Source organism: Bombyx mandarina, chromosome 17, assembly GCF_030267445.1.
Source record: "Bombyx mandarina strain Sakado chromosome 17, ASM3026744v2".
In the NCBI taxonomy this organism is placed as follows: Eukaryota; Metazoa; Arthropoda; class Insecta; order Lepidoptera; family Bombycidae; genus Bombyx; species Bombyx mandarina.
This window is the reverse complement of record NC_143223.1, coordinates 6,014,843-6,027,488: the sequence shown is the minus strand read 5'-3', so window position 1 is coordinate 6,027,488 and position 12,646 is coordinate 6,014,843. Positions and strand designations below refer to the sequence as shown.

The 12,646-nt window shown below is 43.2% G+C and overlaps 1 protein-coding gene across 1 annotated transcript in view; it reads right to left on the bottom strand.

The window, feature by feature from the left end:
* Positions 1-12,646, bottom strand: part of rho-5 (rhomboid-5) — a 186,443-nt gene that overhangs the window by 30,006 nt on the left and 143,791 nt on the right. Inside the window, exon 2 of the mRNA XM_089734090.1 lies at positions 10,625-11,008. Coding sequence (XP_089590216.1) covers positions 10,625-11,008 — 384 coding nt within the window. The remainder of the gene's footprint in view (positions 1-10,624; positions 11,009-12,646) is intronic.

The window sequence follows — 12,646 nt, the reverse complement described above, 5'->3', positions numbered from 1 at the left end:
AAGCGATGCACCGGTGTTCTAATCCCGCAGGCGGGTACCAATTTTTCTAGTGAAATATGTACTCAACAAATGTTCACGATTGACTTCTACGGTGAAGGAATAACATCGTGTAATAAAAGTGAAACCCGCAAAACTATAATTTGCATAATTTCTGGTAGTAGGACCTGTTGTGAGTCCGCGCGGGTAGGTACCACCGCCCTGCCTATTTCTGCCGTGAAGCAGTAATGCGTTTCGGTTTGAAGGGTGGGGCAGCCGTTGTAACTATACTGAGACCTTACAACTTATATCTCAAGGTGGGTGGCGCATTTACGTTGTAGATGTCTATGGGCTCCAGTAACCACTTAACACCAGGTGGGCTATGAGCTCTGAAAAAAACAATAATGTTTATTCTCTCTCTCTCTCTTACAGTGGGTATCCAAGCAATAAAAAAAAAACGTAATTACTGGTGGTAGGACCTCTTGTGAGTCCGCGTGGGTGGGTACGACCGCCCTGCCCTATTTCTAACGTGAAGCAGTAATGCGTTTCGGTTTGAAGGGCGGGGCAGCCGTTATAACTATACTGTGACCATAGAACTTATATCTCAAGGTGGGTGGCGTATTTACGGTGTAGACGTCTGTGGGCTCCTGTAACCACTTAACACCAGGGCTGTAAGCTCGTTCACCCATCTAAGCAATTAAAAAATACTCGTTGATACAGATTAAATGAGCCATATCAATGAGCTTACCAGCAAGTAGCTGTTTTATTTAGGTTTCTATTACTCGTTTCCGCTATCGCGATAACAACTCGATACCAACTCAATACCAAAATACCAACTCGACACCAACTCGATACCAACTCAATACCATATTACTGTTCAAAGTTCCAAACTGATACGACTCTTAGAAGTAGGTTAATTCACTTCCAAGATCTAACTGTAATTCATAGTTGAAGATAAAGCTAACAAAATCGCTTTATAAGTAATTTTGAAACATGTGAAATAGAGTAGGTACATAAGAGCTTAAGCATGATTATAAACAAAAACGGCTCTCTTTTCGTGTTAACCAATTAACATGACATGTTCCAATATTTTAACCTACTTCCAAAAAGGACCCTCCTTTTTGGAAGTAGGTTAAAAATTATTTTATTTTATTTATTTTATTTTCCTCTAAACTTTTTTCTAAGCGAACCTATTTTGATGATATTTTACTTAGATGTAGTGCTTCTAATATGGTTCCATTTAAATATTATTAAGATGATACAGCACGTTTTTCAATTCTTCTTACTGATGTATATTTAATTAACATCGACAATTTTGATGATATTTTACTTAGATGTAGTGCTTCTAATATGGTTCCATTTAAATATTATTAATATGTTACAGCACGTTTTTCAATTTTTCTTACTGATGTATATTTAAAACATCGACAATTTTGCTGATATTTTGATTTTATTTTGATAGGAAGCAGTTTGTTTTTGGAAAAAAAGAAGAATTTATTTAAATCATACTCGTGCAACCTGATTTTAAAGTGACATAATATAAAAATGACTATTAAAAACACACACTGGGAATAATGAAATATAAAATATGTGGGATAGAACGAAATGCATTTTACATAAATTTATTTCGACAAAAATTCATTGCACTAAAGAAGCTATAAAACTATAAATATTTGTATTTTTCAATAGTGCACATATTACGGTACTTCGTAAAGTCCGTCTATGTCGCTTCATCACAAAATTTCCTACACAAGCACGTGCTAAAAAAAACTGAATTCGATCGTAAATATCACACACCATTGAATAAATATTCAGAATCGGCAGCTGGAAACAAATTCGAAACGAACACAGCTAGCTTTTGCGGTTCGGTGCCCGTGTTTTGTACAGTGTGTTTGTAAATTCTGGTTACAGTTAAAAGTTCGCAAACAAAAAAAAAACAATTGCATGAATATTTTGTTGATTTCCATTTATATTTTTAATAAATCAAAAAATTGTGTTTGTTAGTGAAGATATCTTCAAAAAGTAGAAATAATTGTTTGAGTTTTTAAGTAAACATTTGGACATTCCATATTATAATCCAAAAGTACGAATTCTGTATAGGCAATTGATTTTTAAATTTGACTGATTTTTTGGGTTTGTTTGTGCAGATAGCTTCAAAAAGTAGATCATATCATTGTTTGAATTTTTAAGTAATTCATATTATAATCCATTTTTAATTAAACATCCGGACATTTCATATTATAATCCAAAAGTACGCAAGTACATATAGGCAATACACTTTTAAATTTGACTAGTTTTATTTCAAGTCAGTGTGTTAGAAAAAGTTATCTTCTATCGATCGATCGCTCTATTTTCATAGAGATTTGACCTACCTCAAACGTTCCGAAATTTAAATAATTTTATGACATACTAGATACTAATAAAAGTATATCAATCTAAATTTAAAATAATTTAAATAAATAATTTTACTTAAATTAATTATTCGTCCATGTTTTTTTTAACTACGACTCAGTGCTAATATAAAATTATTATTACGAAATTCTGTATTAATTAAATGAAGATGACATAATTTTTCCCAGAAAAAAAAACCTTTTTAAAATTTTGGACCGATTTTTTTTAATTCTACTTAAAACTTAACGATCTTTATCTCAATATCAAGAAACACGATATTCAAGCCATTTTCACGAACCTTCACCTTAATATAACAACCTTCAAATACTTAGCGTTATGACCCAAATGCCATATCCATAACCCACTTCAAGTCAAATCTAATAAACAAATACATTAGTAATTAAGTCGTAGGTACATCGAGTTAATAGTTAGTACTCCACACGACAAACTCGTTAAGTCTTCTGTCTGGAATTACCGGTAGATAAACGGGTCTGCTAACGTGTTCTGTGGGTATGCGAGCAAACAACTCAATGTTATATGACGTAGTTAGTTGCAACTTGGATATGTGTTTTGTAATGAATTACCGTAACACCTATTAAATGAAAATTGTTTAAATTACTAAGCATTTACTACATACATATACATACATAAATGAACATTAAAAAAAACTGGAACATTAAAAAATAATGGTTGGTATCTACCGGTGCGGCTTACATTAGGCCCTATCAACGCTGAATACAATTTACAATTTCTAATACACATAATTATTTTATCGTGGAAATTGGTTGTGACCATCTGCAAGTAGACCGACACAGTGGCATCACGCAACACCTTTACTCTGCGACGGAGACTTCCGCTAAATAAATATTGTTACGCCGGTAAGAGTAACACAGTCTATCACCGAATAGTCGAACGAATATCGAAGGATCTAGTAACATGTAGAACGGAGGAGTACAACGCCATCTATTGTCAGATAGTGGAAACACAATACTCGACTTTTGTGGAATATTCTCGACGATTCTAGGAATTTCGTCTCGACTATAAAAGCGTTGCAGAGATGGCGCGCAGTCAGTTAGTAATCGGAACTACTCGAATCGAAACACCGAACGGATCATCTGAAGCGAAGCGAAAGAAGCGAATTGAGAGTTTTAAAGTGTTTGTGAAGTGTTATGTTCTAAGTGATACAGTGCTAACTTGTAATTCGGTAGAATTTTATTTATTCCGGACCCCAGCGCGTAACAATATGTAATGAAAATAGTTTAGGCAACAACAACAACCCACAGATTACCCTATGGTCTGATAGGAAAACATGGACAAAATCGCCTACAACGAATAGCGTTAATCACTAAGCGAGCATGATACTGTCGCCGAATGCGCAGTAACAGGGATGATCCTTGATGTAGACACTTTCTAGTGAGCCTAGATTTTCCGCTCGTTTTTTTTTTTCATGTATGATGCGTTTATTTAATGGGCTAGCCTTTTTTTGAGGCAAAACCTTTATAGGATCATTCGGCTGTGAAATCCCGGAGACATTATAACAACAACATTTACTACCTTTTGGGTCTCAGACATATAAATTAAACAGACAAACTCTATTCACACTCTGATTTAATCTGCCAATTTTACATTGAAGGGTCTTATTCAACTACTGTGTTCTGACTTTTTTTTTTTTTTCCCTACCTATGCTGATAGCCTTGAGAGGCTATTTCAGCTTCGCCCTAACGTTAGTAGGTGAGCTCGCGGGGCTCAACCGGAGAGTTGCTAACACTGACCCTAGCAAGAGCAGTGCTTCGCAGAATCTACCACCGGATCGGAAACGCGACCCACTGAGAAGATCCGGCGAGAAACTCAGTGGGCTGTGTCTATGGGTTAGTTCACTCGTCGAACCCTTCGTCGCAAGCGACGGGTTCGACGAGGACGGTGACCGGTGCTTGTGGTGCCTAAAAGCACCGTTAATGGATCAGGAGGATCCGTAATGACGTGCTTTGGGCGACGTCGACGGTTTACCATTCGGTCTACTGGGTCGGGTATGTAATTTCCAGCGGCTACGATGAGAGGGTTCTCATGTCGTGCCGCCTTCTCAAAATGGCGCAGCGATGCCGACTGTAGATACTTACTAAGGGAGTCGAGCTCCAGGTCGTCGTGGAGATCCACATTCCTAAGGAACCAAGGCGCTCCGACGGCTATCCTGCAGAATCGTGATTGAATAACCTGAAGGGATTTCAAGTTGGTGCGGGCTGCGTGAGCGAACACTACGCTTGCATACGTCATGACGGGGCGTATACAAGTTTTGTAGAGAGTTACTTTATTACGGAGGGACAGTTTGCTTCGACTACAAAGCATTGGATAGAGTCGTCCTAGAATAAACGCGGCGCGGTCGCGTACCGTTTTTATATGGGGACGGAATGTCATCCCTCTGTCGAGGGTGACGCCTAGATATTTGACCTTCGAGACCCACGGAATGGGCTGGCCAAAGAGAGTGATGGGACTAACGGCGGAGGTGTTTGCGCGCCTACTACGGAGTGGGATGCTCGAAGTGATGTTCGGAGGGCGACCCCTTTTGAAGAGCACCGCTGCGCTTTTCGTGGGGTTGATGTCTATTCGCCACTTCCGGAACCACTGTCCCAGGGTGGCTACTGCGATCTGGAGTCGCCGATGAAGCAGCGACATCTTCCTACACGAGTAGTAGATAGCCGTGTCATCGGCGAAGAGCGCTAGATGGGTCTCCGGAGACCGGGGTATATCATTGATATACAAACTAAATAATAACGGGGAGAGCGCGGAGCCTTGCGGGACTCCGGCGGTCAGTTGACGGGGACGAGAACGAGTTCCCTCTACTCGATATCGAAACGAACGGTTCGACAAGAAGTCTCGTATGATGAGCACGAGTCTGTCTGGCACTCCCATGTTGTACAGTTTATAAATTAAACCGTTGTGCCAGACTTTGTCGAACGCCTTCGCGATGTCGAAGAAGAGGGCGCCGGTCGGGATTTGTTTACGCCTATTTAGTCCTATCAGAATGTGCTCCGTGAGGCGGTGCACTTGTTGTACGCACGAGTGTTTTGAGCGGAATCCGAACTGTTCGTCAATGAGAATTTTGTTCGCGGTAACAAAATCCCAGAGGCGTTTCCTAAGGAGCCGTTCGTAAATTTTTCCTATCGTCGAGAGGAGACTAATCGGACGGTAACTAGAAGTTTCGTTTGTCGGTTTGCCCGGCTTATGTATACCGATAACGTCCGCTTCTTTCCACACCGCGGGAAAGATGCAGTGCGTCATAGCGGCATTTAAAATTGTAGCCAACATTGCTATCAGTTGGACTGGCAAAAATTTTAGCGCGCGGTTGTGGATGCCGTCGGAGCCGGGTGCCTTCCTAGGTTGTAGGTTGTGGATCGCGTCTCTAACTTCGTCAGTGGTAATGGGGGGTAACGCGTCCGAGGGCGGCAGGGAAGCTCTGCGCTCGACCTCCCTGTCGACTAACTCGGTGTGTTCGGGGTCCGCGTGTTGAGTGCTGGTGGTGCACTGCTCTTGCAGTGCATCGGCCAGCAGCTCAGCCTTGTCATCGTCATCGAATGCCGGTGGTTGGCCTGAAGGGCGTACGAGGGGAGGCATAGTAGCGGTAGTTTCGGATTTGAGAGTCCTAGCTAGTCGCCAGTATGCTTGGTGGGAGGGCGCGAGTTGTTCTAAATAACTATGCCAATTATCGTTACGCGCGTCGCTTAAGCGGGAGTGGACTTTGCGTTGTAGACGACGCATCCGAATCCGGTTTGAATGCGTGGGAAGACGATCGTAGGCCCGGATTGCCGCGTTCCTAACTCTTAAGAGATTCCTAAGATCGGGGGACAGTCTGATGCGGTGGAAGCTGTCCTCCACATCGACTTCTTTAGAAGATCTAATAATCGCGGAAGATATGTGATCGGTAATGATGTTTATGGATTCGACGGTGTCCTCGGGGGATAGATTCGAATCCGGGCCGTAAGGGAGGATTGGCGGAGCGGTGTCGGCTAGGCACGTGCCCAGCTTATTCCAATCCACCATGGTCCTCGTAACAGTGACTGGGTTGTGGGGGCGACCGAGCTGCATAACGACAGGTCGGTGGTCTGAGTCGAGCTCTGACATTGCTTCGATGGAACGCAAGCGCAGAGTTACGTTCCTAAGCAATGCCAGGTCTATAGTGCTCGGACGGAGCGCGATGTTATACGGATAACATGTTGGAGTTGGGGGACCGACTATTTCAAAGGTGAGGTCGTCTATAAACGCGTCGAGACGCCTACCGTTAACGTTAGTACGATGGCAGTTCCACCTAGTGTGGTGGCAATTTAAATCGCCTGCCAGGATGACGGAGTCTCCCATGCCGAACAGTGACTCGATGTCACTGCTCAGAAGGGGCTTGTCCGGGGGGAGATAAACGGATGCGATGACGATCGGCTGGTGTCCCGTCAGCGAGATACGGCACACTGACGCCTCGATATGTGAGAGCGAGGGAGTATCGAGAGGGACAACGTGCAGGGCCCGCCTATAGTAAATGGCAGTCCCGCCTTTGGAGGCGGTGAGTCTGTCATTCCTAACCATGACGTAATTCGCGACTTTCGGGTCGCGACGCGAGGGCTTCAGACAGGTTTCCTGCACTAGTAGAATATCTACAAGATTATCGCGGAGGAATTCGAAAATTTGATCGCGTTGCCGCGCGAGTCCGTTAGCATTGTAGAATGCTAACGTAAGGGAATACGGTTTTTCTCTACCTTTTTGCGCCATTGATTACCGGTAAAGATTTTTATAAAGTGCGGGACACGGACTCGTATACGTCCATGTGATCGAACGCGGCCGCGAGTCTCTGTTCGGGGGTTACCGACCTACGTATCGCGTCTGCGAACGATCGCAGACGGTCGAAGTTAACAGCGGTGACGAAGTCGCGCACGAGCGCGAAGTCGTTGACGGCAGAGGGTTGCGGGGGGCGGAACGCGGGCGCGGGGCGAGGTGCGAGCAGGGGCTGGGGCGCGGGGCGTGTCGCGAGCGGGGGCGGGGGTGCGGTTTCCGTTCCCGCCTTCGTATACGGCAGCGGCTTTTTCCACGCCGAGACCGTGGGAACTGCAGCCGGCACGAAGGCGGGTTTCGGCACTGAAGGTGCCGAAGTCTTTGGGCCGACGGTTCGCGGAGCTGGGTGGGTTGGGCGTTTTCGCGGAGCCCTGGGACATCCACGGTAGTTCGCGGGGTGCCCTTGCTTAAGGCATAGCTGGGAGGTTCGGTCGCGGTTTCCCTATCTCTAACGCAGTCTAACGTAGCGTGATCGCCGAGGCATTTCACGCAGCGGGGGCGCGCGTGGCAATTACGCGCCGAGTGGCCATAGAGTTGGCACCTGTAGCACTGCCCGGGAGTGCCACGCTTGTGGGGGGCTTCGATCGAGATCCCGGATAGGCCGCAAATTGTCGTGAGACATGCGATCTTCTTTTTGGCCTCCGGGGTGGGTTCTAACGCCACGAGTATCATATTATAGGGCTGTTTGCCCCGCCCGCTGTGCATCCGGTGCACACTAACTATCGGGAGGGCCTGAGCGGTCAGATCCTCCTTAATGTAGTCTATTTCTAGCTCCTTAGGGACTCCGCGTATTACTACGCGGAGCTCGCGGTCCTCCTGAAGAGCATAGGTGTGGAAACCTATGTTCTCCTTTCGGAGGTATGCTGAGAGGGCCCTATGGTCGCCCGGCGTTGCGACCTTGATCTGAATCCCATGCGCGACGTTACGCGCATGGGTGTAGTTAATTTTATTTGCCTGAAGGGCCTGGGACACGCGATTCCACGCTGTCTTCTCTTGAAGTATCAGCGGGGGCGGGGCAGCTACTTTGGGAGCGGGCGCGGGCTTGGGACGCGGCGGTGGGGTTACGCGGCGCGCGGAGTCCGACTCCGGTGTAACTACTACTTTCGGTCGAGAGGCGGACGCGGATTTCGTCTGTTTTGTCGTGGAGTTCCGGGACTCCACGGCGCGAGTACGCTTTTTACCGCGCGTTACGGTTTGGAACCCATCCGAAGTTCCAGGCTGAGGGCTTGACGCGGATTCGAAATCCATCTCCGATTCGGTATCGGAGCCTGAACTTGAAACGATCGAGGTCGCGGCGGACGTAGCGCGTGATGACGTAACCGACGCGGGCGCGGGGGTGGGGGTAGCGCTAGGCGCTTCGTGAGTCGCATCGTCGGAACGTGCGCTCGAACTTAACGTGGCGGCGGGGGGCGCGCGGCGTGCCTCCGAGGCACGGTTGAAATACGCGGCGACGGACGCGGGGGGGGAGGGATTGCCACGGGAGGCCCTATACGCTAAGTACTCGGCCCTAATTGACGGGTACCTATCCCGGAGGAACCCGACAATGTCACTAGCACTTTCACTGACACTTTCTTCTTGCTGCATTTTCGGTCTTCTTGCCCGGGGGGGGCGGCCCCGGGACTTTTGTTGAACTCGCCGAAAGGCGAGGCCCCGGATAGGATTTGTAACCCCCCTGTGCTGCAGGACAGCAAGGAGCAGGGGGGGGGAATGCCTATGCCGTGAAAACGGCAATCGGCGGGGAAAAGGAAAGGAACCCGCTCGGGCTGTATAGTGCTACAGCAGGCAGAATCGCGAGCGGGGGTCTAGTCTTGAAAAAGACTATTGTTTTTGGGAAGGGTTAGGAAATCGCTAGCCTGTGAGTGCCACAGGAAGCTGAACGTAGCGATTGGTTTTGCCTTGAAAAAGGCAGTTGGTAAGGGTGGGTTCGCGGTTACAAAACTTTAGCGCACAAAAATGGACCTCGATACGCAGATCGCAAGCGACCAACGGATCGGCACGTCCGCACTACCGAATTGTACGCACGATGTATTCACGGTCACTACACTGTCGAGCACAACTGTGAGTTCAGAGACGCAGCTCGCAAGCGGGCCACGGATCGGAAAGCACGTCCGCGCACGACCGAGTCGTGAGCGAGAATGTGTTCTGACCGCCTGCATTCTCTTTTAAATATGTCTCAGCCGGCTATCCCCTCTTGACTGGTCACGTGGCTTAGTCACGTGACTTTAAAAGCAGTCAATTGAGCAACTAATAAACAATAATATTTAAATATTTTGCAATACAAATCTCATAATTAATAATAATTCTTGATATCTATAGGACTTTATATAATCATATTAATATAAATAATCATAAACCTTACAATATACCTGTATGCATTTCTATTAAACGAACAGGGTTCGAATACAACAAGCTTAATAATAATCAACGAAAAATTCTTCGAATATTCCGTGACGTCATACTTTATTATAATTGACTACCACGACTACCAGAAATCGAATTTCCAATGTCCACATCATAAATGGGTCCATTGGGTAAACAGTGCTAATTTTAATTATTCTAATTAACTATTCCGTTGCTTTGTAAATGCGGTTATTTTAATTCTGTTTGTTTCATTGTATCATCGTATCTTTCTTTATTGTTACACAAATTTATCACGAACGAGTTACGGTCGCTTCTTACATACCATTCAGCGATTATTTGAAATCTGTTATCATCTATATCTGCATACGAAAAAGTATAAAACTTACATTAACATTATTGATAAGATTTTTTCATGCAGATATGAATTCTTTGATGCATTTTCATATGACTGGATAATATCGGAGTATGTAATAGGGCCTTTTAATCTAATAGCATCGTGTTATAAAAATCGGACAGTCCAAATTTTATTTATTGATTAGTTCCTAATTATGGGACATAATGTAAACTCGAACCGATAAGTAATCTAAGTCGTATAGTAAAAATCATATCATTAATCCTTATAATTTAATAATGTATGTTTCAATAATCAAAGATACTCTTTTTCGAAATAAAGCACAATTGTGTAGATATCTTAACTCGAAAAGAAATACAAAATTCGAAACGAATAAGCTCACAATAAAAAATTAAATTAAATCAATTGACAAACATTAAAACAAAACGAAGCTTGAATCTGAAATTCAGTGAGACGTTAATCGTATAGTTTAAGTACGAATAATTTTTCAAAGAACTAGAATGGCAAAATTAAGCTCCATTTATATGCATTGAACAATAGACTCCATTATAAGAGTTCGTCGAACTTAGTTCGCGTTTTAACGAAAGAATAAAAAATAACTAACTAACAAATGGTCAGTCTAGATTTTTCATGTTTCAGTTATGTAAACAAAACTATAAAACATTCTTCCACGAAATCTTTCTTTCTTAATATTCTAATACAGATAATATTCTTTTGAAATATATTACTTACCTAATATCATCGTCATCAGGATGATGGTCCGGTGGTAGGTCAAGCCGGAGGTCACCCAGCGCCCGCGCCGCGTGCCTCCTCCGCCTTTCAAACCACAGCCTTCTTTGCTCCCTCTCATTATCTCTTTGTACGCCAAAAAACGTTTGTGTTTCTCTCTTAAGGTAATCCCGTACAGCGACAGTGTGAACTCTTCGCAATCTGACGCCATCGTCTTGAGTGGGCGGTGGTAATGATTCGGGTGGAGGTTGAACGATAGGTACTGGGGGCGCGGAGACGACGCGCGGTGGCGAGGCTGGCGCTGGGTGGGGTGCTGCAGCCGCTGCAGTCGCCGCCGCTGACGATTGACACGTCAACTGCGGAGCCAGCAACCCTGTACTCGATCGCCTAAAACAAAGAAAACAAAAATTATAGTTTCTCTCTAAAATAATTTACGCATTTGGAATATTCTCGTCTCATCTATTCGATTGAATTGAAACAAAATGCATTCGTTTGTACATTAAAAAAAATATATTTGTGGAACCTTTAAAGCGCGATCGATCTATTACATTATTAATTACGTGCATTTCAAAATACGAATACTAAAAAAAAAAGTATACATTTAGCGACATTCACAGAGTTTTGTGGGCGATATTGACTCATTTTAATCAAATACTGCTATGCGTGTTTTCGATTCTAGATGGCTTCATTGAATTAATAAATTTACGGTTCAGTATTTCTAATTTCATTATTATTGGCATTCTGTCTCTTATTTAATATAATAATCTGCTAAGTTGCATTATCTCATGTCAATCAATGCTAAAAATCAGTAATAATTTCACAATGTCTGTAATAAATACTTTTTATGCCTACTTATCTACCAGTGCCTCGAGAGAGGTTTATTACTGGTGGTAGGACCTTCTTTGGAATCCACGCGGGTAGGTACCACCACCCTGCCTATTTCTGCCGTGAAGCAGTAATGCGTTTCGGTTTGAAGGGTGGGGCAGCCGTTGTAACTAACTATAGTTGAGACTTTAGAACTTATATATCAAGGTGGTTGACGCATTTACGTCGTAGAGGTCTATGGGCTCCAGTAACCACTTAACAACAGGTGGGCTGTGAGCTCGTTCACCTATCTAAGCAATGAATAAATAAAAAGGTAAATACGAGATTTTTTCCCAATTAGTCTAGTGCAAGAATCTGTTTCTAGGTACTATAAATAATATATAATAATAATCAAAAAACCCGGTCGAAGTAAAATTTTCGTTCAATTCTCCACCATTCAAGACGAAACAAGTCCATAATGTACCCAAATTACTATAATACCATACAATTTTTTTTTACTAATAATCACTGGTCGCTTTTGTAAGTATTTTTTTATGAAAACACTATTACACTTCATATCTAACATACCTTTAAAACCGGCACCCGCCTAAATACCAAACGGAATGCCTACCGAACAACATAGTCGATGGCGTCTAACAAATGAGAAGCTACGGAATTCAAAGTCCCCGAGCCGGACAGTCATCGGCAAATTGGCCGGATTGATTCAGCATTTCCCGTTGCAATTCCGTTGCAAATTGATCTATCTACACTCGGTTAGTTTGCTATTGAAAACATTCGGCAGTTAAATTCTGGCACGAATTAATCTAATTGTTATTGTAAATGCGAGCATGCGATTTACTGCACAATAAGTAGAATCATTGAATGAAGCTATTGCTTTTGTAGCTAAGACAAATTTTGTTTACGTGAAATATATCGCATAAGATAAATTTGAAAAACAAATCATGCAAGTAATTTAATTTAACAAAATTAGTGTCTTATCATAATATGTACATATTAAATTATTACCTTCCTAATTAAAATAATTTAAATTTAAATAGTACATTATTCAAATTTTAACAACCAATATTTACTATTCGAAGTGCGTGTTATTTACTATGTAAGTGTTATGGAATTCAATTTACGACTTGTAAATTCAAGTATTTTACAAGGACTATCTAAAATTGGACCTTTGATTTGCGTACCTCAATAAATTCTCAGATC